The sequence below is a fragment of the Polyodon spathula genome, chromosome 33 (assembly GCF_017654505.1).
Source record: "Polyodon spathula isolate WHYD16114869_AA chromosome 33, ASM1765450v1, whole genome shotgun sequence".
Lineage (NCBI taxonomy): Eukaryota > Metazoa > Chordata > Actinopteri > Acipenseriformes > Polyodontidae > Polyodon > Polyodon spathula.
Genome location: NC_054566.1, coordinates 5,171,536 through 5,196,350, shown reverse-complemented (window position 1 = coordinate 5,196,350; position 24,815 = coordinate 5,171,536). Strand labels below are relative to the sequence as shown.

Here is a 24,815-nt window from a genome sequence, read left to right as displayed (position 1 = left end):
CATTCTGTCAGGAGCAACCTGTGATAAGCTTGATTGAGAGACCACAGGCACGATCTTTGAAAAGTTTGTACACCGCGCCGAGGGGTATGCGCGTCGCAAATGGCCATTGTGCCGAAATTGTGCCAAGTTGCCATATTCGAAACGTCCTTTTGCACGTCACAATCCATTTTTCGCTGTGCAGAAATAAAATGTATGCATCGCGTAATATGGGGGGAGTGGCCAACAATATGCGTGATCCTGGTATTTTCGAAGGTATGCACCAAGCAAAAAAACAGGTTTGTGACGCGCAGAATAAGGATTGTAAAAGGACTGCGTTAACTCCGCGCACACTACCATTCCAGCACTGACTAGAAACAGGCAACGTTTAGACAACGTGGGTAGCATGCAGCGTGTCCGTCGACATGTGGATGTGAATGATGCAAGGCACGCCCAGCAACAGCAACCCCGACATAGGCAAAGATATGCTGAAAGGGTCCATCGGCCTCGGCACACATGAGGAGCTCAGCAATGAGCAAGTCGTGTCCAGGTATCGTCTCGCCCGAGACATGCTTACTCATCTATGTGATATGCTGCATGATGACCTGGCCAGAACAAACCTGCGCAGTCATGCTTTGTCTGAGCAATTGGTAGTGTCTGTCTGTATGTGTGTCCTGGCTACCAGGACCTTCCGGAAGGTAGCAGGTGATACAGTGGGGATAACCCAGTCAGCCATGTTCCGCCACCTCGACAGGTTCATAACCGCGTTGCTGCGATGTGCTGAGGAACATATTAAATTCCCCAGTACTAGAGCAAACAGGGAGGAGATAATGCAGGGTTTTTATGAGGTCGCGCACCTGCCGCCTGTGGTAGGTGCAATTGACTGCACCCATATTGCTATCCGTGCACCTGTTCCAGTAGTCCTGTTCTATCAGGATTCCAGTTGTATTCGGAATAGTGGGAAATTTTAATAGCTATTCCATGCATTGTAAACGCGATCTGTGTGAATCCGTCCGTATTCTGGATACCAGTATTCCGAAAATGTGATACCGAGTACCCACTTAGTATTAGGATACTATTGGATTACTATCCCTTCTAAAAAAAGTTTTTTACTAGACACACGAGTTGTCGTTTTATAATCTATAATATATAAGATGATGGCTTGTGTGCCCAGCAAAGCCTTTGCAAAAACTGTGCACAAATATATTAGTAGGCTACTTGTATGACCCCAAACTGGTTGTCGACTATGCAATATCTTCCTATTTTTTTTGTTTTGTTTTTTAGTAGATCAACAGTCAATACCAGGATATATATATATATATATATATATATATATATATATATATATATATATATATATATATATATATATATATATATATATATATATATATATATAATCCTTTATTTAACTAGGTAGTCACATTGAGATTAAAACCTCTTTTACGAGTGAGACCTAGCCAAGCAGGTAGCAGCAAGTCAATCCGACAACAAGAACAAATACACAATAAAATACAATTAAGACACAGACAAATCACATTTAAAACAATAATCAAAATACACAAAAGTAGTCAACTATTATAAACAATTACAACTCAGTCAGGAAATCATGCTGTTTACTCTTAAATTGCAATAAAGATATCTGGGTCTGCAGCTTTAGTTTGGAGTGGAGCTCATTCCAGGACCATGGGGCATAATAAGCAAATGATCCTTTACCAGCCTCAGTACGCACATTTGGGATTTTAAAATGAAAAAAAGAATGAGATCTGAAGCTATGGTTGCTATGGGAACCTATAAGGTATTAATTTAAATAAGAGTGTCATTTACATTGAATAGCCTTATATACCAGAATATACCAGTGCTTCAACCTGCGTAAAGCCAAATAAGTCCAGCCTACCAAATCGTATAATATACAATGATGAGTATTAAATCTTGTATTTGTAATGTACCTCAATGCTGCGTGATATCGCGAGTCCAGTTTACCTGCATCACCAGTCAGTTTGCGGCAAAAACATACAAGCAACAAGCCTCTTATTTTGTTTCCATAATAACATAACATGTTCATATCATAGTGACGTTTATAGCGTGTTCCCATGCCCAACAGACAAGTGTGGAAACATGCGCTCACCTCTGTCCAGCACACTGCCTTTCTTCTGTTCCTTTAATACGGTCCTATTAGCATATGGTAATGCGTCGGTAATTAGAAACGTGATGCAAATGTATTAAAGGTGGACATTCAATGTGCACATAGAGAAATCAAATTTGAATTGGGCTGTCTCAAATAGTGTCAGAGTAACAGTCCACTCAGTGTCACATAGAGACCATGTGCAGTACAATTGCTTAGTGTTTAGGGTTTTCTGATCAACTGCTTGTCAGTGTTATGTTATGATAGTGATGATATTCGCATCAACGGCAATGTAATGTTGAACGTACAATAGTATAGAACCCCCCCCCCCCATTCGCACACACTGGATGGGTGGATCAGTTATATGTTTTATCACTGAGTATTGTATTGATATGATGGAGAACGGTAGTGTATTTACATACACAGTTATATGTGTTCTTCACTGCTCCACAGGCATATCGGCATCCAACGTGTGCCATCAAAGTATAGAAATGAAGATTGAGAGAAGGACAAAGTGGGGAGGGGGGTCCTGCCTGTCTTGGCTGGGTGTTGTCACACATCTGTAAATTAATTGTATAAATACGTCATACACCCATCTGTTGTTTTATTTGGCTATTCCATAGATCGCTGTGTATTACGGGTGTAGGGGTGAGCAGCTGCACTTCGGAGAGCCAGTCACCGTCAGGGCACTCTTGCTGTGAAAGGCATGCTTACGTTTTCCTAAAGCCAGACCAGTGATACAATCAACCAGTCAAACACCTGTATTTTATCTGCAGCAGTCCATTCATAAGTTAGCTGAGGGGGAACAAACAATTCTGTTAACTGTAATTTCTGGCCATTTAAATCTAGCTGTCCAGTCTGCTGAATGTCGATGTTGCTAATTGTACAGAGACTGTTCATTTACTGAGAAATCATAGTAGGGTACAATTAACATTTTATGGGTGTACTTAGAATTAATTATTATTCTTACAAAAAAAAAAAATGTCATAACGAAAAAAATTAATTCCAGCAACACTCAAAACCTTACAAACTGGGCATAGTCATGATGTTTAAATGGGTGAGTAGAATGAATAACATAACGTATTTCTATGTATTGTGTATATAAAAATGCTTGATTGATGTTTACTGTGCAGGTGAATGAACTTGTTACATTTACAAATCACAGAGTGCGCAAACACAGTAGACTTTGTCACGGCACGACTTATATTTAAAAAAATCATTTAGAAAAAAAACAAAAACAAACAGTATCCAAAGACTTTTTTTTAATTTTACTTAAAAAACATACAGCTATGTCGGATCAGCTTGCCTTTAAAGAAACCTATATAGTATTTCCTTGTGATACAATACTGGCCGTATTCAATAAAACAATGGCGTTATCAGTACATTAATGTGAAAACTCGGGCCTAGCTATGGAGTCAATTGTGTATTTGAATGGTCCGTATGTATGTGTGCACGATATATTGTGTGGTCTCGTCTGTTGTCATATCGGTATATACTGTGGTGACACCAGTGATAGCAGCTTGTCGGGGTGATGCCATCACTTGGTGACTGTCCATCATTCTGCATTCTCGCTTTGCTGTTGTGTGCAGTTGCTATATTAGTAGTGAATGCACATGACAGTTTTGCAAAGCACAAACAGATTTGCGAATTGCTCAAAAAACTGCTGTATTCCAATGTCTCGCAACTGCTTTGTGTCGTTTTGGAATATTTCTCATTTTGTGCCAAAACACTATTTACACCACCCAGGCTTGGGTTTTATACAACATTATGCAATAATATGCAGTGCAGTCTTTACTTGGAGAAAAGATCCTCGAGCAGGTTCAGAAGCATTTAAACTAGAAAGGAAGGGGGGAGAAATCAACAAAAAAACAGAAGGGAGACCGCATCAAAACAAGAACAACAACTCAGGTAAGACAACCATTAAATGTATTTATCTAAATGCTAGAAGTATCAGAAACAAAATTTTAGAACTTGAAGCTACTGCACTAACAAGTAACTATGATATGATAGGTGTTACTGAAACTTGGTTGTCTGAGAGTGATACAAACAAATATAATATTTGTGGGTATACACTGTATAGGAAAGACAGGCAGGACAGAAGAGGCAGAGAGGTAGCGCTATACATAAGAAACAGTTTTGAAGCCCAGGTGTTAAATCTGGATGAAGAAAACAATGCAGAATCAATATGGGTCAGAATAATGGACAAACATTCAACATAATAATAGAAGCATGCTATAGACCGCCAAACTCAGACACCGAGCAAAATAATCTGTTATACAATGGCATTAGAAATGCGTGTAGCAAAGGAGAAGCCATACTAATGGGGGATTTCAACTTCCCCCATATAAAATGGGAAAACCCAATGGGTAGCACGACAGATGAAATTGAAATGGTGGAAATGACAAACGACTTCTTTCTAACACAATTTGTCAAGGCACTGACTAGAGGGGAGGCACGCCTTGATTTAGTCTTTTCAAATAACGAAGACAGAATAACTAAAACAGAGGTCAGAGAACCACTGTCTCATTTTAAGTGTTTTTTAAAACCCCAAAAGTAATGACTAAAGCTAAGGTTTACAATTTTAGAAAAGCAAACTATGAAGGTATGAAACAGAGACTAACAGAAGTAGATTGGAGTAAAATAGAGAAAACACCCACAGAAGAAGGATGGCTGTTCTTCAAAACTATAGTACTAGAGGCGCAAAACAATTATATCCGTAAAGTAGACAAATCTAAATGTAAAACTAAATTGCCAAAATAGTTTAATAGATCAATTAAAAAAAAATATTCAGTGAAAAAAGGCACTTTACAGAGCGTTAAAAAGGGACCAAAAAGAAAGTACACAGAAAGAGTACACGGAACTGCAAACGCAAGTCAAAAAGGAAGTTAGAAAGAGAGAAATAGAAATGAACACTGCTAAGGGGACTAAAACCAATTCCAAAATGTTTTTCCAATATTACAACAGCAAGAGAACATTCAAAGAGGAGATTAAATGTTTAAGACATACAAATGGCAAAATCGTAGGTGAAGAAAAAAAAATAGCAAATATATTAAATGATTACTTTTCCAAGTTTTTACAAAGGAGGATACGAACAACATGCCCCACATTCAACCAGTTCCTATCCTGTTTTAAATAACTTTAGCATAACCGAGGCAGAAGCGTTAAAGGGACTAGGAGCTCTTAAAATAAATAAATCCCCTGGGTCGGACGAGATCCTCCCAATAGTACTCAAAGAAATGAAAGAAGCTATTTACAAACCGCTAGCCAAGATCATGAAACAGTCTCTTGAAACAGGGGTGGTACCGACAAACTGGAAAATTGCAAACGTAATACCGATCCACAAAAAGGGAAACAAAACTGAACCAGGTAACTACAGACCAATAAGCCTGAATTCTATTATATGCAAACTTATGGAAACTATAATAAGATCCAAAATGGAAAATTACATATATGGTAACAGTATCCTGGGAGGCAGTCAACATGGTTTTAGGAAAGGGAGATCGTGTCTAACTAACTTGCTTGATTTTTTTGAAGATGCAACATCGATAATGGATAATTGCAAAGCATATGACATGGTTTATTTAGATTTCCAGAATGCTTTTTACAAAGTTCTGCATAAAAGATTAATTCTCAAACTGAAGACAGTAGGGATTCAAGGAAACACATGTACATGGATTAGGGAGTGGTTAACATGTAGAAAACAGAAAGTACTGATTAGAGGAGAAACCTCAGAATGGAGTGAAGTAACCAGTAGAGTACCACAGGGATCAATATTAGGTCCTCTGCAATTCCTAATCTACATTAATGATTTAGATTCTGGTATAGTAAGCAAACTTGTTAAATTCGCAGACGACACAAAAGTAGGAGGCGTGGCAAACACTGTTGCAGCAAAGGTCATTCAAAATGATCTAGACAAGATTCAGAACTGGGCAGACAGAAAAGTGTAAGGTACTGCACGCAGGAAATAAAAATGTGCATTATAAATATCATATGGGAGATACTGAAATTAAAGAAGGACTCTATGAAAAGGACCTAGGAGTTTTTGTTGACTCAGAAATGTCTTCATCTAGACAATGTGGGGAAGCTATATAAAAGGCCAACAAGATGCTCGGATACATTGTGAAAAGTGTTGAATTTAAATCAAGGGAAGTAATGTTAAAACTGTACAATGCATTAGTAAGACCTCATCTTGAATATTGTGTTCAGTTCTTGTCACCTCACTACAAAGATGATATTGCTGCTCTAGAAAGAGTGCAAAGAAGAGCGACCAGAATTATTCCGGGTTTAAAAGGCATGTCATATGCAGACAGGCTAAAAGAATTGAATCTATTTAGTCTTGAACAAAGAAGACTACACGGCAACCTAATTCAAGCATTCAAAATTCTAAAGGGTATTGACAATGTCGACCCAAGGGACTTTTTCGACCTGGAAAAAGAAACAAGGACCAGCGGACCCAAATGGAGTTTAGACAAAGGGGCATTTAGAACAGAAAATAGGAGGCACTTTTTTACAGAGAATTGTGAGGGTCTGGAATTCACTCCCCAGTAATGTTGTTGAAGCTGACACCCTGGGATCCTTCAAGAAACTGCTTGATGAGATTCTGGGATCAATAAGCTACTAACAACCAAACAAATAAGATGGGCCGAATGGCCTCCTCTCGTTTGTAAACTTTCTTATGTTCTTATGTTCTTATGAACAATGTCATAATTGTGATAGTTTTATCTAATGCTCTACTTATGTTGTGTTGTGTTTTTATAGAATCCTGTGAGTAGCCGCCTGCATTTTGTATTTAGTCCTACTGGGTCCTTCTTCTTATATGACTCCCCAATGGAAAACAAACACATATATATGCAATGTCCTGTTAAAGCCAGTAACGTTGATGGTGTTCTGTTCAATAAGCACGCCAAACTTCTCTATTGCCTGCTTCCACTCAATTAAAATGTGAGCAACTGAGTTGTTTTAACAACAAGTGTTTCTTGCGGAATGACAGATAATATCCATTCATTAAGGCTCTTGGTTACCCCAGCTTGATGGAAGCCAGTTGTCAGTCTGTGATTGATACTCAGCACATGTATGAGGATGGAGAGGAGCCAGCTCTGTGCAGGAGATAGGAAGGCTGGTGGCTCTATGAAATGCATGACATGTATGTTGTAGGTACCACTCAACAGGTTTGGATGATTAACCCATGAGGGAAAGAGGTAGTCAGGCACAAGGACACTGGTTAAATATTTACATTTTACATTAGGTATGCAGTATGCATCTTACACTAGTTTTCCATATGGCTTTGTGAACAGGATGGCTTTTCAGGGGTGAGGTCAGTCCAGAAATGCAGACTCCAAACAGTGAGGAATGGCGGTTGTAAACTGAGATGCAATGACTGCGCTCAGTGTTTTATTAAATAATAATAATAAACAAACGATTTAAACAAAAACAGCACACCAAAACAGGACACGACACTTGCGGCCAAAATAAAAAGGTAAACAAACAGACAACACTAAACAAGACAGTGAACGACCAGACAAACAATTACCATGCTGGCACTTCCTTCCTTCCTACCATCCTCTCACCTGTTCTCCACCATGAACACACAACCCTGAGTGCTTGAAAACATGCAGCTTTTATGCAGCTGTACCGAGACTCGATTGCTAATCAGTCATTCAATTATAGTCTCGGTACAATTGCATGTGAATTAATAAAAGAGCAATTCCCTGTGCTCACATATAATTTTACCAGCATGTGAAGTGCTTTGCAATCCTCATGCCTAAATACAAATATACATTTTAAAACACTTGTGCTCATAACCCATATTTATATCTTGTGTATTTTATACATAAACATTCTTTTTTTATGGGGTTTATGTTTTGTTTTTTTATGTGGGGTGTCTTTTGAGCACATTGTGTGAGAGACACAGTCACTTGTACATGCAGTAATTGACTGTATACAGTGGCTTGCGAAAGTATTGACCCCTTGGCATTTTTCCTATTTTGTTGCCTTACAACCTGGAATTAAAATGGATTTTTATTTGGATTTCTTGTAATGGACATACACAAAATAGTCCAAATTGGTGAAGTGAAATGGAAAAAAAAATTGTAAAGCATAAATAACGGAAAAATGGTGCGTGCATATGTATTCACCCCCTTTGCTATTAAGCCTCTAAATAAGATCTGGTGCAACCAATTATCTTCAGAAGTCACATAATTAGTTAAATAAAGTCCACCTGTGTGCAATCTAAGTGTCACATGATCTGTCACATGATCTCAGTATATATATGCACATGTTCTGAAAGGCCCCAGAGTCTGCAACACCACTAAGCAAGCAGCACCATGAAGACCAAGGAGCTCTCCAAACAAGTCAGGGACAAAGTTGTGGAGAAGTACAGATCAGGGTTGGGTTATAAAAAAATATCCAAAACTTTGAACATCCCACGGAGCACCATTAAAGCCATTATTAAAAAATGGAAAGAATATGGCACCACAACAAACCTGGCAAGAGAGGGCCGCCCACCAAAACTCACGGACCAGGCAAGGAGGGCACTAATCAGACAGGCAACAAAGAGACCAAAGCTAACCCTGAAGGAGCTGCAAAGCTCCACAGCAGAGATTGGAGTATCTGTCCATAGGACCATTTTAAGCTGTACACTCCACAGAGCTGGGCTTTATGGAAGAGTGGCCAGAAAAAAGCCATTGCTTAAAGAAAAAAATAAGCAAACACGTTTGGTGTTCGCCAAAAGGCACGTGGGAGACTCCCCAAACATATGGAAGAAGGTACTCTGGTCAGATGAGACTAAAATTGAGCTTTTTGGCCATCAAGGAAAACGCTATGTCTGGCGCAAACCCAACACCTCTCATCACCCCAAGAACACCATCCCCACAGTGAAGCATGGTGGTGGCAGCATCACGCTGTGGGGGTGTTTTTCATCGGCAGGGACTGGGAAACTGGTCAGAATTGAAGGAATGATGGATGGCGCTAAATACAGGGAAAGTCTTGAGGGAAACCTGTTTCAGTCTTCCAGAGATTTGAGACTAGGACAGAGGTTCACCTTCCAGCAGGACAATGACCCTAAGCATACTGCTAAAGCAACACTCAAGTGGTTTAAGGGGAAACATTTAAATGTCTTGGAATGGCCTAGTCAAAGCCCAGACCTCAATCCAAGATTGCTGTACACCAGCGGAACCCATCCAACTTGAAGGAGCTGGAGCAGTTTTGCCTTGAAGAATGGGCAAAAATCCCAGTGGCTAGATGTGCCAAGCTTATAGATACATACCCCAAGAGACTTGCAGCTGTAATTGCTGCAAAAGGTGGCTCTACAAAGTATTGACTTTGGGGGGGTGAATACTTATGCACGCTCAAGTTTTCTGTTTTTTTGTCTTATTTCTTGTTTGTTTCACAATAAAAAATATTTTGCATCTTCAAAGTGGTAGGCGTGTTGTGTAAATCAAATGATACAAACCCCCAAAAAATCCATTTTAATTCCAGGTTGTAAGGCAACAAAATAGGAAAAATGCCAAGGGGGGGTCAATACTTTCGCAAGCCACTGTATCACAGGTACAGTACAGAGAGGAGACTAGCTTTTTTTTTTTTTTTTTTTTTAAAGAAGTGTTATGCCTACTGTGAAACATGTATGCATGTCCTAGGATTGCAGGCAGTGAATTGTTGGTTCTTTGAAACAAGGCAGTTACAAATAAGCTGTTGCACAAATCCTGATTTACTGTAGTACCCATAGCCATTCCTGGGAGAAGCAGGGTGTTTGGAGTTTATAAGGGACTACTATAAGAAAGGCAAGCTGCAACTAATGCCTTCTGTGTCTGCTGCACTGCCTTGCTTGTGCTGTGCAGTCTCCAGCTGTGGATTATTTAGGCACTTTAGAGGCCCTGTGCATATGTCTGGGATCGTTATCTACATGCCCTGTTTGTAACCGTGCCAAAGGGTCTGTGGGTCAGTGTCCAATGCCCACACTACTGACCAAAGCAGTCTAGTGGGAGGAGCTCTCCCTGGGATAATTGGCTCGAGCTTCTGATTAGAAATAAAGAGAGAACGAGTGACTGGGACCTCTGACTTGTGGATATGAACAGTTCAGTCTCTTAAGCCTCTTGGAGTATAAAGAACCCCACCGAATATGAAAAGATGAATGAATATTATTAAATTAGTAAAGGTTCTTGCCTTGGCTTTTTACTGTCTGAACCCTACAGGGATGACGTAAGTAACAATGTTTACAAGAGTAGGTCCATGCAGCACATCAGCCTCCCTGTCCTGTTTAAAGAGAAGAGGTGTCTGAAGCCATTATTCCACTGTATTACCTGCCTCCAATAACTCTGTCAGAGGTCTCACAATAACAGTTGCACACACACAACACAAGCTCTGAACTCAGCAATCACTCCTACTGTCCATTGGTGGAAGATTTTCAAAGAGAACCAAACATCTTCAAAAGAAGAAAATAGCATAGAAAAATGTAAAGTATGTTAACGGGCAAATAGCACTATTGTTGGTATTTGATTCCATTTGAGCATTAAGTATAATTACACTGATTGCTATACATTTCTATATTTCTGTGTTTCTGTTTTCCAGGGAAGTGGAGCCTGGCTTGGTCTACACCTATCAAGTGCTTTCTGTCATGAGGTCATCAGAGAGTGAGCCCTCCCCAGCTCTCACACATCAGCTTGGATCTGCCTACTGTGGAGATGGGCGCATTCAGAGGTAATTTTAGAGAAGTCAGGAGATCCACAGAGCAATTTCAAACTGTTCAATATTATCTACATTTCTTATGAAGTGCTTGTCCATAGCTATACATAAACCCCACAATGGGAGTACACAAGTTCTGTATTAAAGTTTTACTGACCTGGCTGTACGGTTTAAAGCACAACGCTTTCTTGCTTTGTTGTACGTATTCTTGTAATATCTTTTTCAACATCATTGTGATTATTTTAATATTTTCATTAACATATCCCTGGTCATCAATCAGTTTTGACTGGCTATTTTCATTTCTCATCGGTTATGCTTCTGGTCGTCCTGTCAAAGTGTCTAATGAATTCATAACATCGGCAAGCACTGTCCCTGTCCTATTCACAGAAGCATTTGTTTCAGCCCACCTAAGTTAATCTTTTTTCAAATTCTTTTTTTTATTTCAGAAATCTGGGGGAGCAGTGTGATGACATGAACAAAGCCAATGGAGATGGCTGCTCCAGACAGTGTAGAAAGGAGCCAGGGTTCAACTGTGTCGGTACGTCACAAGCATTCAGCCCTGGAGAGCGACGCAGATTCAAGGGCTTAGCGCTTGCAGGGGTGTAGAATACAGAGGAGATACCATGGAGGTGTCTGTTTGTAGATCACCATGTTGAGGTTATTATATGATTTGGGTTCTCATTGGATTTGTCTTGTCAGATCAATTCTCCTCAATTTCAGACCAGATTCTTAGTAGGATGCAAACTACTGTAGTTCCTGGGTGTAGCAATGCAAAGCATTTAGTATGTGCTAATTATGTTGCAATCTGTCATGAGCTGCAATATTCTTCTTGATTCGTTAAAATACCTGGACAGATCAAGTAAGCACCATCCCTTTATCTGGTCCCCAGACCAGTGCAGTCAGACTGGGAGGTGGCTGGTAAATGAGAAAACCTTCAGGCTTTTCAGATTCAATTCTCTTTGAATTTCGGCTGGACAAAGCTGGTTAGATACATGCAGCTTCCAGCACTTATTTGCTTGGATCCCAGAGGTGTTGACTGCAGTATTGTGATATTGTTCCTATTAATTAAGGTGGATGCACTGGACCCGGGAGTACCTGTCAAAGCTCCCTATCCAGCGATCTGTCAGTTTTACACCATCTCTTTGTGTGCGTGTGATCCATCACTGCCAGCATGTGTAACAGATCTCATACCTTTCTCCATGACCATCTCTCTTTTCTAGCAGCACGCTGCTCTGCAGTGGAAGCCCTGTTAATTCATTCCGGCAGAGTGCCAGGAGCTTTCATATTCCCAGGACGGGCACGTCAGGACAGACGCCATTCGTTTCTTTTTTCCTTTCCTACACTGGAAGCTGCAGAAGAGCAGCCTGCTTTGTTTTTAGCGGCTGGATGCTAGCGTTTACTGTTACTGTTGCACTTTTTGAAACCCGGCAAAGATTTCAAAGGCAAGGCTTTGATGCGTCGGAGTAATTTTCAAATCACTTTTTTCTTTTATTTATATTTTTAAAACATCTTTTGTAACATGTATTTATGTCTTCTTAACAGCTTAACTTTTATGCATAGCCTGCCGTACTTTATTGTAATATACAGTATTTTTGTCTTTTCATATGCAGTACCCCATAGGCATTGAGTTTTTTCCAGCAAAATCTGTTTTTTACAGCCTAAAGCTTTACACAAGCCAATGCAGGCTTCTTCCTAAAAGCCACGTTCAAGGCGAATCACAGACTTGTTCACTAATAAAACCGCTGTGCTGTCATCCCTTTCATGATAGTGGCATTCCTCATGTCTGCAATGAGATGGGTCAATCAATAAACCCAGCTGCTGAAAACAAGTACTGTTTACTAACTGTAAAGTTGATAACCTGTAAGAGATAAAACCCAATGTGTTATATTGGCAATGCTAAAAATCGGTTTTCCATAGTGCTTATCCAATGAGTCTATATGAACTATATCTGAACTTTAAATGAATGTATAAAAAAGATATGCAATAGTGTGCTTGTCGTGTAGTCATTGTGGTGTTTTATCCATATGGTCTGCATTGGCAGTTTGTGGGAGCACTGTGTTGTGTCATTTGCTGTAGAGATAACAGAACCTTGTTTTTACCCTTGCTTCCAGCTCGTATTTGGGAGTTCTTTATCAGATTCATCTTGCTTGACTCCGTCAGTCTCCTTTACAAGATCTAGAGGTAGATTAGTCAATTGTTTTTACTTTCTTCATCTTGTGGTAATCAGATAAGTTTCGATCACTATCCTCCAAGGCGCGTTTTCATTCAAGCTACATTGACGTTCTGGCAGAATGCCGTAATATTCGCAGAACTGCAAGATGACAATCTCATTTTTAATATTGTTTTCCCTCCGTACCTCTGTGACAAGACGTTCTTAGGAAATGGATTCATCCTGTCGAGGTCCATGGATGCATTGCTCTTTACCCCTTGGCTCTTGTCTTCTCGTAAATACACAATTGGCTTCTCCTCCTTGCTACAGAGGTGACTTTGTCTTCCTTAGAAGATTTTTTTCAAAACTCACCATATGTTGAAAGAAAATGCTTTTTTTGCAGCTGTGTGTCTCAAACATTTATATCCTTTGATTTATGTTCAGCCGATTTAAGTATTCTGGCTGTTTCAAGAATGGCAATGTTTGTTGAAAACCAACAACAAAAAGACTTCTGGATGCATCAAGCCCTAAAACATGTGAAACATATTGTAACAAGAAACAGAAGCACTCCTGTGATCAAAGAAACCCTTAGACTGGACACTATGCCAAGTTCATGTTTGGATTATAGTCCGGGCCGGCCTAATATAAAGTAATTTAATCAACAGGAACAACCATTAGCATACTAACCTTTTCTGTTTTTTTCAACCATTTCTTGCTCTATTTTATCTGCTCTCTGTGTTTTTCCTTCATCTGAGGCCATTGTTTGCTTAGTGGTTTTGGATTGCAGGTTGAATAAGTATTTCTGAAAAACCAGTGATTAAAAATAAGCAAGGTTTTCAAATGTTTCATATATACATAATGCAAAATGGCTTGAGTGCCTGGTTCATCATCCAGGAAAAGGAATTGGGACACACAGAGAAAGAGATGCACAAGTGCTTTACAAATCATTCAGCAGTCTTCTGCTGTTTCAGCCTAGAGGGCAACATAGAGGTAGCTTTTCCTTAAAGTCTTTTTGTATTGTATTGTATTTTTTTTTTTTTACCTAATCCAAAGCAGTTTCTAGAAGTGAAGGTGCTGCTGTAGAATGTGCACTCTGGAGAAATCCCCAGATGTAGGGATGGAACAGGCTTCATTCGTTACCAGTTAGGGTTTCCCTTTTCTGTTGCTGGAATACAGATGGCTGTGAAAAGACATCCTTTTTGTTTTGATTGTGTAATCATCAGAGCAACCTGGGTAAAAAAGAATCTCCACCTGACTTAAAACAATGTGTACACCTGGTGCTGTCAACAGACCATGATGAAGTGCAGTGCTAGCATTCTTAAACATTTCTGGCTGGAAAACAAGAATTAACTGAACAATCCACTGAGTTTCGTAAAGGCACTGTGCTGTCAGATACCGCTGCGGTTGAATTCTCTGAAACCGGAATATTTGGATCTTTGAAGGGGGTGGGAGGAGGTTTGCCGTTTATTAGCTTTTATTTATTTATTTGTTTATTTTTAACTTATAAAAATGTCTACATTTATAGTGGCTGCAGAGTGTACCCCAATTATTTCCTGAATAAAATCTAACTTAATTATGTACTTCGAAATGGGTCTGAAATTATCATAAAGTAAGCAAAACAACCAACAAAGAAGATTTGCAGTAAACATTGTAGGATTGTTGCTCTGGAATGTGTTGATTTATTGCTGAATGAATGAGAAGCTGATGCGGTGCCCCTTCTCAGGTGTGGAGCAGGTTCAATGAGGCTCCAGCCTGCGGAGCCCCTTCTCAGGTGTGGAGCAGGGTCAATGAGGCTCCAGCCCCTTCTCAGGTGTGGAGCAGGGTCAATGAGGCTCCAGCCCCTTCTCAGGTGTGGAGCAGGTTCAATGAGGCTCCAGCCCCTTCTCAGGTATGGAACAGGTTCAGTGAGGCTCCAGCCCCTTCTCAGGTGTGGAGCAGGTTCAATGAGGGTCCAGCCCCTTCTCAGATGTGGAGCAGGTTCAATGAGGCTCCAGCACAGCTCCACAGCTTCAGGGCCAGGCCCCTGTGTGTCTGTAGGGGTGCTTCTCCCTCCTCTGGGGAACACTTGTGGTACCTCAGCCCTATTTGAAGTGAATTAACTATCACAAATGGGATAGGGCAAAATATGTGAATTTTCACATTGCAGTGCTTCTGTTTGAGCTGCTGGCTGTCTTCAAAATTGCTGACTATCAGGACTGAATTCCATTACGTTATCCTCCATTGTAGCGTAAAGATGAATACCCTTTTGAAAGTGTCAATGCCGTTTATTATTTTATCTAGTAGTTTGTAGATGGTCTAGCTGTGCCAGGAAATTTCCTGTTATAAATATGTTGATAAAATAAAAAGTTGGTATTAAAGTATGTGAAGTACATATCATAGGGCTTCAAAGAGATTTTCTAACAATCAGTCATATTTTATATGAGACAAAAAACATTTTGGATTTTGCAACGTTTGACATGAAGAGACTTTAGGTATCTTCCATCTCAAAACACCTGGATGTCGGTGCATTTGTTTAATACACATGCATCCAGGTTTTATGTGAATGCTGTTTCCTGTATTGGATTATACACAGTAAAATACACCATTTTCAATAATTAACAATAAATGCAAGGTTATCTGATTACCTAAAGGATCAGCAATGTGGTTTCACATCCCTTTGCAGTCATGCTGTGACTTCTTCCTTCCAAGGAGAGATCCTGGAAGACTGACCCTTCCCTCTCCGAAGGGCTGAGCTGCCCCTGCACACTGATCCTTCCCTCTCTGAAGGGCCGGGCTGCTCATGCACACTGACCCTTCCCTCTCTGAAGGGCTGGGCTGCTCATGCACACTGACCCTTCCCTCTCTGAAGGGCTGGGCTGCTCATGCACACTGACCCTTCCCTCTCTGAAGGGCTGGGCTGCTCATGCACACTGACCCTTCCCTCTCTGGGCTGGGCTGCTCATGCACACAGACCCTTCCCTCTCTGGGCTGGGCTGCTCATGCACACAGACCATTCCCTCTCTGGGCTGGGCTGCTCATGCACACTGACTGTTCCCTTTCTGAAGGGCCAGGCTGCTCATGCACACAGACCCTTCCCTCTCCGAAGGGCCGGGCTGCTCATGCACTCTGACCCTTCCCTCTCTGGGCTGGGCTGCTCATTTTTGTGCTGACGTTGCAATCGAGCGGACATCCTGATATTTTGTTTTCCCTGCTGCTTTCTTTAAACCTTTGAGTTCATGAATGAGGAATAGTGAGTCTGCCGAACAGCAGGACAGTGTCTGTGGCATTTCCCCTTTAAAAAGCAGCAGCAGCGGGTTGTGTATGAATAATAATGACTGAGTGGTAGGCTGATCCATTGTAAACATATTAAAAGCTTTTTGTCACATTTCTTCAAGGCATAAAAGCGGCTGAATCCCTGCATGTTCGAAGGTGCTGAACTTACCTCTTGTTCAGATCAGTTTTATAATGCACAGATCAGCTTTATAGTGAACATCACCTACTACGTTGATTTTCACATGCTCTCCTAGCATCCCATTATATTTTGATGGTGTGTCTGTGGCTACTGTAATAACCAATTCCACTTTAGCAATGATGCAGTTGACCCAGATCTGCTTGGTTTCTGGCATGTTCCAGGATTTATTAACATGCTACTCCCTGGTGGGTCTGTGGTGTGGTAGTGTCTACAGTGGAGCTTCCTGATTGATGGTAATATTTGTTGCTATACTATTGCTGTGGTCTGCTAATACATGCTCAACTGGTGGGTCATAGAATCAGTGTTGTCTTTTGAACTGTTGTGTAAGGGTATGCAGAGTAGACTGCTGAACAGATCAAAGTAACACAACTAAAAAGAGGTTTAGCATCACCTCTCTGATGTGCAGAGTAAGAAGAGCAAAGACAAATGTAAAAACGTACATACAGTGGAAACAGAATCCAAACAACAACCACCCAGGAGGACTATAAGCATTATACAAATGTTAGGTCACTTTTAAAAAGTCATTTTCGGGTGTCTGGCTGTATTGTAAGGTATACTGTGGTTTTACACAATTGGGGGAAACTTTATTTTTTGTAAATATTTTTGGGGGATTTTGTTTTTAGGATTTCTGCTTTGGTTAAAAATATACAGCATATCAGCTTCACGGGAAGGACATATAGGACAATGTATTATAACAATTAGGGCTGCTCCCATTTAACAGATTAATCAGCTAAAAAGTTGATGGCAGATTAAATTTGTTTTATATATATGTAAATTAAGATCAACCAATAGAAGATCTGCCTCTGAGAAAATGCAGTCCAGTTATAAGTGAGTGGAGGCGGGAAATAAACAGTTGAAGGTCTTTAGTATGTTTAACCAATGGGAGAGTCGAAGATCTGCCCCTGGTTATGCAGGCATTCAATTCGCGAGTAGGGCTGCAATGAAGGGTACATTTTGCCCTTTGAAGGTTTGGAACACATTGCGAAGGAAGCTTCGCACCTCCGATAGTATTCATTTGCATAATTTACTGGTGACGTAACACTACTAATAATAATATGAATTCACGCTTGTCAAGCGACCACAGAGACTGGTTATACCTCCACGATACGAGTCGCCGAGTCGCTTACAAAGTTTGCATTAAACTTTTTTTGTTTTTGGTCGTCTGGGCATTTAACAAAAAAAATCCCAAACAGTAGAGGGGTTTCAAGACATTTCTTTCAATACAGCTTATGCTGTGCAACACTTTGCTGTCGAGATGGAGAATGAAGAAACTAAAGGTTTGATTCTGGATAACACAAGCTGGAGGGGGAGGGGTAGACGGTGCTCAGTTTTCGAAATGAAAATTATTAGTGTTATCATATATTCTGTATGTTTCAAAGATATTCTACCGTAGCATTTCTCTTACACTGTCTTGTACACTAGATATTCAGTACATATTTTACTGAAGCACTTCAACCGTACAGCCTCAATGCTTTGGATACTATACCCTGCTGCATACACGGCAGCAGCATCATATTGAGTTCCTACATATAACGATTTGGTAGCAGATTTTAATACGACAACTTTTGTTTACGTAATGTGCATTATACAAATCAAAAGATCGAATTTTGCATGTGAGTAACATTTTAATGTGTGATTTATAGTGTTCATATATTGTGAAAAGTTTCTATTAACAGGAAGAAAAAAAAACACAGTGCATCAATGGCATCAGACGAACCTTCGAAGGTTGTTTTAAACCTTCGAAGGCAGAGGTGGAAAATACAACTTTTGAAGGTATTCTTCGTTTCATTTGAAGGTCTTGTAAGTTTAACCAATGAGGAAGTCAGAGATCTGCCCATGTTTTGCAGCTGTCCAATCATTAGTGAGCAGAGGCGGGACATAAATATGCTAGGGTGCACGATGTAAGAATAGCTGAATTTCACGTGATATTGCTAATATTAGAGAGACCGTTATTGAGAATTATATTGAGAACTTCAAAGTCATATTTAGAATTGCTTTTTACAATTTATTTATTTATTTATTTCTTTTTAATTCAGATAATGGAGACACCATAGTCGATTTGGTTGCAAATCAATTTCCAAGAACTTTCTCAGAAAACAATGAGTTTTTTAAAAAGGGAGGTATACACCACAAATACACAAACTGACACAAGAAGGAAAGGGATATACTCACCACTTCCAACATTCAAATTATGAAAGGTATCCATATCATTCCGGTAGCTGTCAATTAAATTAATACTGCTGGAACTGTCTTTTGTTCAGTACAGAAAAGGTGATATGGAACAGCACTGGCTGCAGCAATCTAATAGGATGTCTATCGAAGTCACACAAAAACATGATCCCAATGTGGCTTGCAAGCCACTGTAACACTCAAAACTTTTGGACAAACCCAGATAAACCCATGTTTAACTCGATGAACAGAAGCGTAGGGATACAATAAATCACAGTGCGCAAGTAGATAAAAATATTAGTGAGGTTCTTAAATGCTTGATTGATTCTGTTGTTAACCTTGGCAAGCAAGAACTGGCATTCAGAGGGCACGATGAAGGCACCAATTCCTCAAATAGAGGTAATTACAGTGGCTCTCAAAAGAATTCACTCCTGTTGGACTTTTTCACATTTTATTGTGTTACAACATGGAATCAAAATGGATTTAATTAGGAGTTTTTGCTACTGATCAACACAAAAAAAGTCCATAATATCAAAGTGAAAAATTAAATCTACAAATTGTTCTAAATTAATTACAAATACAAAACAGAAAAAAATTGATTGCATAAGTATTCATCCCCTTGAGTCAATATTTGGAAGAAACACCTTTGGCAGCAATTACAGCCTTGAGTCTATTTGGATAAGTCTCTACCAGCTTTGCACATCTGGACACTACAATTTTTGCCCATTCTTTGCAAAATTGCTTAAGCTCTGTCAAGTTGGATGGAGACCTTTGGTGAACAGCAATTTTCAACTTTTTCCACATATTCTGAATTGGATTGAGGTCCGGGCTTTGACTGGGCCACTCCAGGACATTGACCTTTTTGTTTTTAAACCACTCCAGTGTGGATTTGGCTGTATGTTTGGGGTCATTGTCATGCAGGAAGACGAATCTTCTCCCAAGTCCCAGGTCTCTTGCAGACTTCAGCAGGTTTTCCTCCAGGATTTCTCTGTACTTTGCTGCATCCATTTTGCCCTCTATCTTCACAAGCTTTCCAGGCCTTGATGCAGAGAAGCATCCCCATAGCATGATGCTGCCAACACCGTGCTTCACGGTAGGAATAGTGTTCTCAGGATGATGTGCGGTGTTAGGCTTGCACCTAACATAGCGCTTAGTGTTGAGGCCAAAAAGCTCTATTTTGGTCTCATTAGACCATAGAATCTTCTTCCAGTTTGGTCTCAGAGTCTACCACATGCCTTCTGGCAAATTCTAGCAGAGATTTGATGTGTGTTTTTTTTCAACAATGGGTTTTTTTGCCACTCTCCCATAAAGGCCAGTTTTTTGAAGCATCCAGGCTATTGCTGCCGTATGCACAGTGTCTCCCAGCTCAGCCATGGAAGACTATAACTCCTTTAAAGTTGCAATAGGCCTCCTGTTGGCCTCCCTGACTAGTGCCCTTCTCGCCTGGCTATTCAGTTTTTGAAGACGGCCTGTTCTAGACAGATTCACAGTTGTGCCATATTCTCTCCATTTCTTAATAATGGACTTTACTCTGCTCTGGGGGATATTCAATGCCTTGGAAATGTTCTTATATTCTACCCCTGATTGGTGCTTTTGAAGAACTTTATTCCAGATTTGCTTTGAATGTTCCTTCGTCTTCATGATGTAGTTTTTGGAAATGTACCAATTCTGGGACCTCTCAGAGACAGGTGTATTTAACCTGAAATCATGTGAAAAACCTTAATTGCACACAGGTGGACTCCATTCAACTAATTATGTGGCTTCTAAAGACAATTGGTTGCACCAAAGCTTATTTAGGTGTGTGTGGCAAAGTGGTTGGTAAGGGGAACCTATGTCGCGGTGATGCAGTGCAGGAGTGATGAACGGACAACAGTGATTCAGTGAAAAAAAGTGCTTTTATTTGTAATCCAGGTCTGGTGACCGTCAAATAATAAATCCCCGGCTATACACAAAAATGTGTAAAGCCCAGGGATAGAAATAACAGGGCACAGTCCCGAACAAACCAAACACACGGTCACCAGTCCTGGGTGAGTGCAGACGTGCGTGTGCGGTGGTCAAGACACGGGTAATTCGTGACGGTTGGTGCAGTGGTGATCCGATTCGTGCTGACCCTCGCGACAGCTCCAGATTTGTGCGTTTACCTGTCTAGTGGTGAAAACACAGACAGTTATTTACACAGACACAAACAACACACAACACTCTTTCTTTTTTCTTTTACTGAGAGCTCCTCTCTCGATCCTTCTGTCTCTCCAGCGTTTTACCCAAACGAAGGAAAAGATCAGCGCTACCCTGACCCCTATATGTAATCCCGCATGATATCGAGGTAAACGGTTGCAGCTGCCTTATTACTTGCAGCTGCCTCTCGTTTACATTTCAAATCAATACGGTCTTACAACAGAGTCGCGCTTCTTTCCAGGCTGACCCACTTCCCTGACCCGGAAACGAACTGTCAGGCCAGCCCTTCCAGATACTTCTCCTCTCGTTCTTTAGCGCCCTCACAGGTCGGGAGGAAGATTCATCACCAGAACTCATCTTTCCGTAACCGTGTGTCATAGCAAAGGGGCTGAATACTTATGCAACCAATTATTTGCTGTTTTATATTTGTAATTAATTTAGAACAATTTGTAGATTTTATTTTTCACTTTGACATTATGGACTTTTTTGTGGTGATCAGTGGCAAAAACTCCTAATTAAATCCATTTTGATTCCATGTTGTAACACAATACAATGTGGAAAAGTCCAAGGGGGTTGAATACTTTTAAGAGCCACTGTATTTGGAATTACTTTCTCTGATTTCTGATTATGACAGCATGTTAAGCAATCACTTATCAAAAGCCGAATAAGATCGTTACCTTTATTAAAAATGTGCACAGATTAATCTACCGATTTTAATCAATTAATGCTCATAAATTAACCTATCAAACATTTTAATCGAGTGACAGCCCTGATAAAAATATATCAAGAATGCCAAGTGGCAAAGGAAAATGAGAATATAAGGTACTGGTTACATACTGTAATATTGTATGCTGTGGAGGTTGCTCAAAGATAAATGAGGTATCAATGTTTTATTAATCAGTGCCATGCTTAGAGAAGGTGTGGAAACACCTCTGACAGTGACACATGATCTGATATTAATGCTGTGTACTAGAGTTTCTTATCAAGAGCTCATATAGAGGGGTGCATCTAGACGATACACTGTTATTTATAGACGCACCTCTTACCAGACTGTGACAGCTGAGCGATTAAACCAGACGCATGTGTGAAATGACAGAACATGAAAGTAGCAGCTTGGCAGCAGGGTGTAAGATGGAAAACTTCAAGTGGAAATTAGATCTGATAAAACTTTGCATGTACGTTCATTAAGGCCAGGAAACCTGGTATCTACGCTACTGATACCAGCTAGGTTTGGCAAAAATGGTGAAACTTTGCATGCATACAGTGTATGTTTTGTAAATCAGTTTTGTATGAGAGTACATTTTTGGAATTTTATGAGATTAAAGAAAACCAAATCATCATTGAAGTCTGTTGGTTCCGGAGTGTTCCGGAAGTCTTGCGTCTCTTTCTACACCTGATACAGCTTTGAGGTCTTAATTAGTAAAGGTCTGCCCTCTTCTCACTGGTGTTTATTTATTAATCACACAAATGGCTCAGTGACTTAATGAACCAGTAAACAAAACAGAATAAAACATTTTCCACATGTCTCAGCACACCAGACTCTTTTCTAGTGCTGCCATTTCTGAGACCCAAGGAAGTGATCTTCTATTGCTTGTGTTATAGCTGCATCTGTCTGTCTGTCTGCGGATCACTCCAATAACATGTCCTACTCATCTGTATGTCTGTCTGTCTGTCTGTCTGTCTGCGGATCACTGCAAGAACATATCCTTCTCATCTGTCTGTCTGTCTGTCTGTCTGTCTGTCTGCGGATCACTCCAGGAGCATATCCTACTCATGTCTGTCTGCGGATCACTCCAAGAACATGTAATTAAAACTTTAACGTGGACTTCGGCATCTACTGGCTTTAGGTGGAAAGCTCGATTTGAGCACACAAACTACAAGTATGGAAATGTCAACCATGGAGAGCTTTTTTTCAAGATTGTTGTAACAGCAATTTAACAGGACATATTAACAGAAATTGCTTAACACAGGAAAGGAGAGACCAGAAATGGAAACTGAGCCTTGGCCATATAATGTACCACTGTGTTTTGTTATCATAAAAAAAGTAACTGCTAATGTTACCAAAACAGAAAGAAACAACTTAGGAGCATGTTTAGCTCTTAAATTAAGAGTTCAAATGAATTACATTCCCTAGTTAATCTCAATTCCCACAAGTATACACAGTTTTCATCCATAACTATGTTAAACACTCAGCATTCTTGCATGGAATGCTACTAGTCACGGTAGCTGCTTTGTTTTGGCTGTTATTCTAATATCTCAAGTAGTTAATGTTGCTCAGTATATCTGAGAATAAATGGCTGCAGACCCATCAATGCTTACAGATATTGTTGCGTGCTTCATTATGATGTTGGGTGAATACCTAAGCAAACATTCATGCACAAAAATGTATTTTTTTTTTTTTTTTTTTGGGGGGGGGGTATTTTATTGTCATTGTCAGGATACTCGAATAATAATTAAGTGTCAATCACCGTGTTTGGTGTAATAACAGGAAAGAGGATGAGAAGCTTTCATCAGCGTTTTGGGCACAGTCAATGCTTTCTTTTTCCTTTGATATGGAGCACATTGTCTGGGTGTGAAGAAGTCCCTGTTTTGCAGTAGGTAAGTGACATTGTTCAGCACAGGGAAAGGCTGCTGACTCTGATAAGTTGATATCCTGAAAACATGTTTCCTGCCCCTCGCTGGAGTTCGAAGCTTTATATTTAGGGGATGTGTCTGTTTTCTTGACTGGTGACTGAATAGTTTAATTGAAAAAACAATCTTCTTCCTTGAAAGCAGAACGAGTGTCAACATATTTATAACCAACACGCTCAAGGATCTGCCACTAGGAGCACAATGCAATTAAAAGCACATGGATTCTGTTTTTCATTCGCAATTCAGCATTGTCCATATTTTGAAATCCTAGCTCCTTGCCATGAGATATTGCCATTGTCTTCAGCCATTATTCAATCTTTCAATCAATAATCAATCAATATTTATTTTATATAGCACCTTTCTAACACCTGGGCTTGCAGTCCCGGTAAGCTAGTTCTGCTCCCACAGACCTCAACATCTTAAAGCTCAAGTTCAAACATGTCTCCATAATGCACTGGATGGCAGGGATTTAGGTTGTTAAGAGAGGAGACCACATACAGACTGTGAAAGAAAGTTCTCTATTTCCATACCTGTAATGCTTTATATGCCATTCATAGGTTAGACATGCAGCTCTGAGGGTTGATCTGGCATGCAGTACAATAAGGTTCAATGCTAGGTAGTGCCATATCATTCAGAGGCTTACCAAGCTAGGTCAAGCTTTGTTAGGGCCTCGGCTCAAGCTCCACTCTCCACGGCACACTGCCCTTAGGAGTTCCCAGTTGCATGTTATCGTTTGAGAAACCTGAACACTTGACCGATAAATGTGAAAGTGGTTCTAGAAACTCCAGAAACTCACACTGCTGAACTCTATTCTGTAGAAAATGTCAATGGTTATGGTCATTAAACAACAGATGTTACAGATACAGAAGTAGACATTAAAAAGCTGTTGAGCGCAGGAGCCTCTGGAGCAGTGCGGAGCCCATGCACACTGTTGAAAACTAGCTATTTTAAGAACTATGTATTAACATGCCAGATAAGATTAAAAAATCTGCTATTTTTCTGGCGAAATGTAGCACTACTGCTCAAACAGATTAACAGCTTTGCTGCTTGTCGGCTACAAAAATCAGAAGCCCTTTTATTGAAAGAAGCAAAAACAAGCAATGACGCATTTTCGGACGTTACAAGCAGTTAGTAGTATCTTCGATCACAGGATGGCAGACAATGTGACAGCTCTAAACAAATCTGAACTATAGCACTTCATAAGACCATCAATAAACAACAAACTAAAAAGCAAAAACCTAGACTGTATGTTTTGCTATATATATATATATATATATATATATATATATATATATATATATATATATATATATATATATATATATATATATATATATATATATATATTGTTGTGATCAAGTGACCACTCACTCATGTTTGTTGCCCCTTTCAAACAGACCCAGCACACAGAAAAAATGAGTTTTCAAAGCGCTATGTGTTGTTTTTAATAAACAATAACA

General features: G+C 39.9%; 1 protein-coding gene across 1 annotated transcript in view; it reads left to right on the top strand.

The window, feature by feature from the left end:
• Positions 1 to 24,815, top strand: part of LOC121303550 (pappalysin-1-like) — a 202,097-nt gene that overhangs the window by 92,391 nt on the left and 84,891 nt on the right. The window contains exons 8-9 of the mRNA XM_041234313.1: positions 10,667 to 10,795; positions 11,227 to 11,318. Coding sequence (XP_041090247.1) covers positions 10,667 to 10,795; positions 11,227 to 11,318 — 221 coding nt within the window. The remainder of the gene's footprint in view (positions 1 to 10,666; positions 10,796 to 11,226; positions 11,319 to 24,815) is intronic.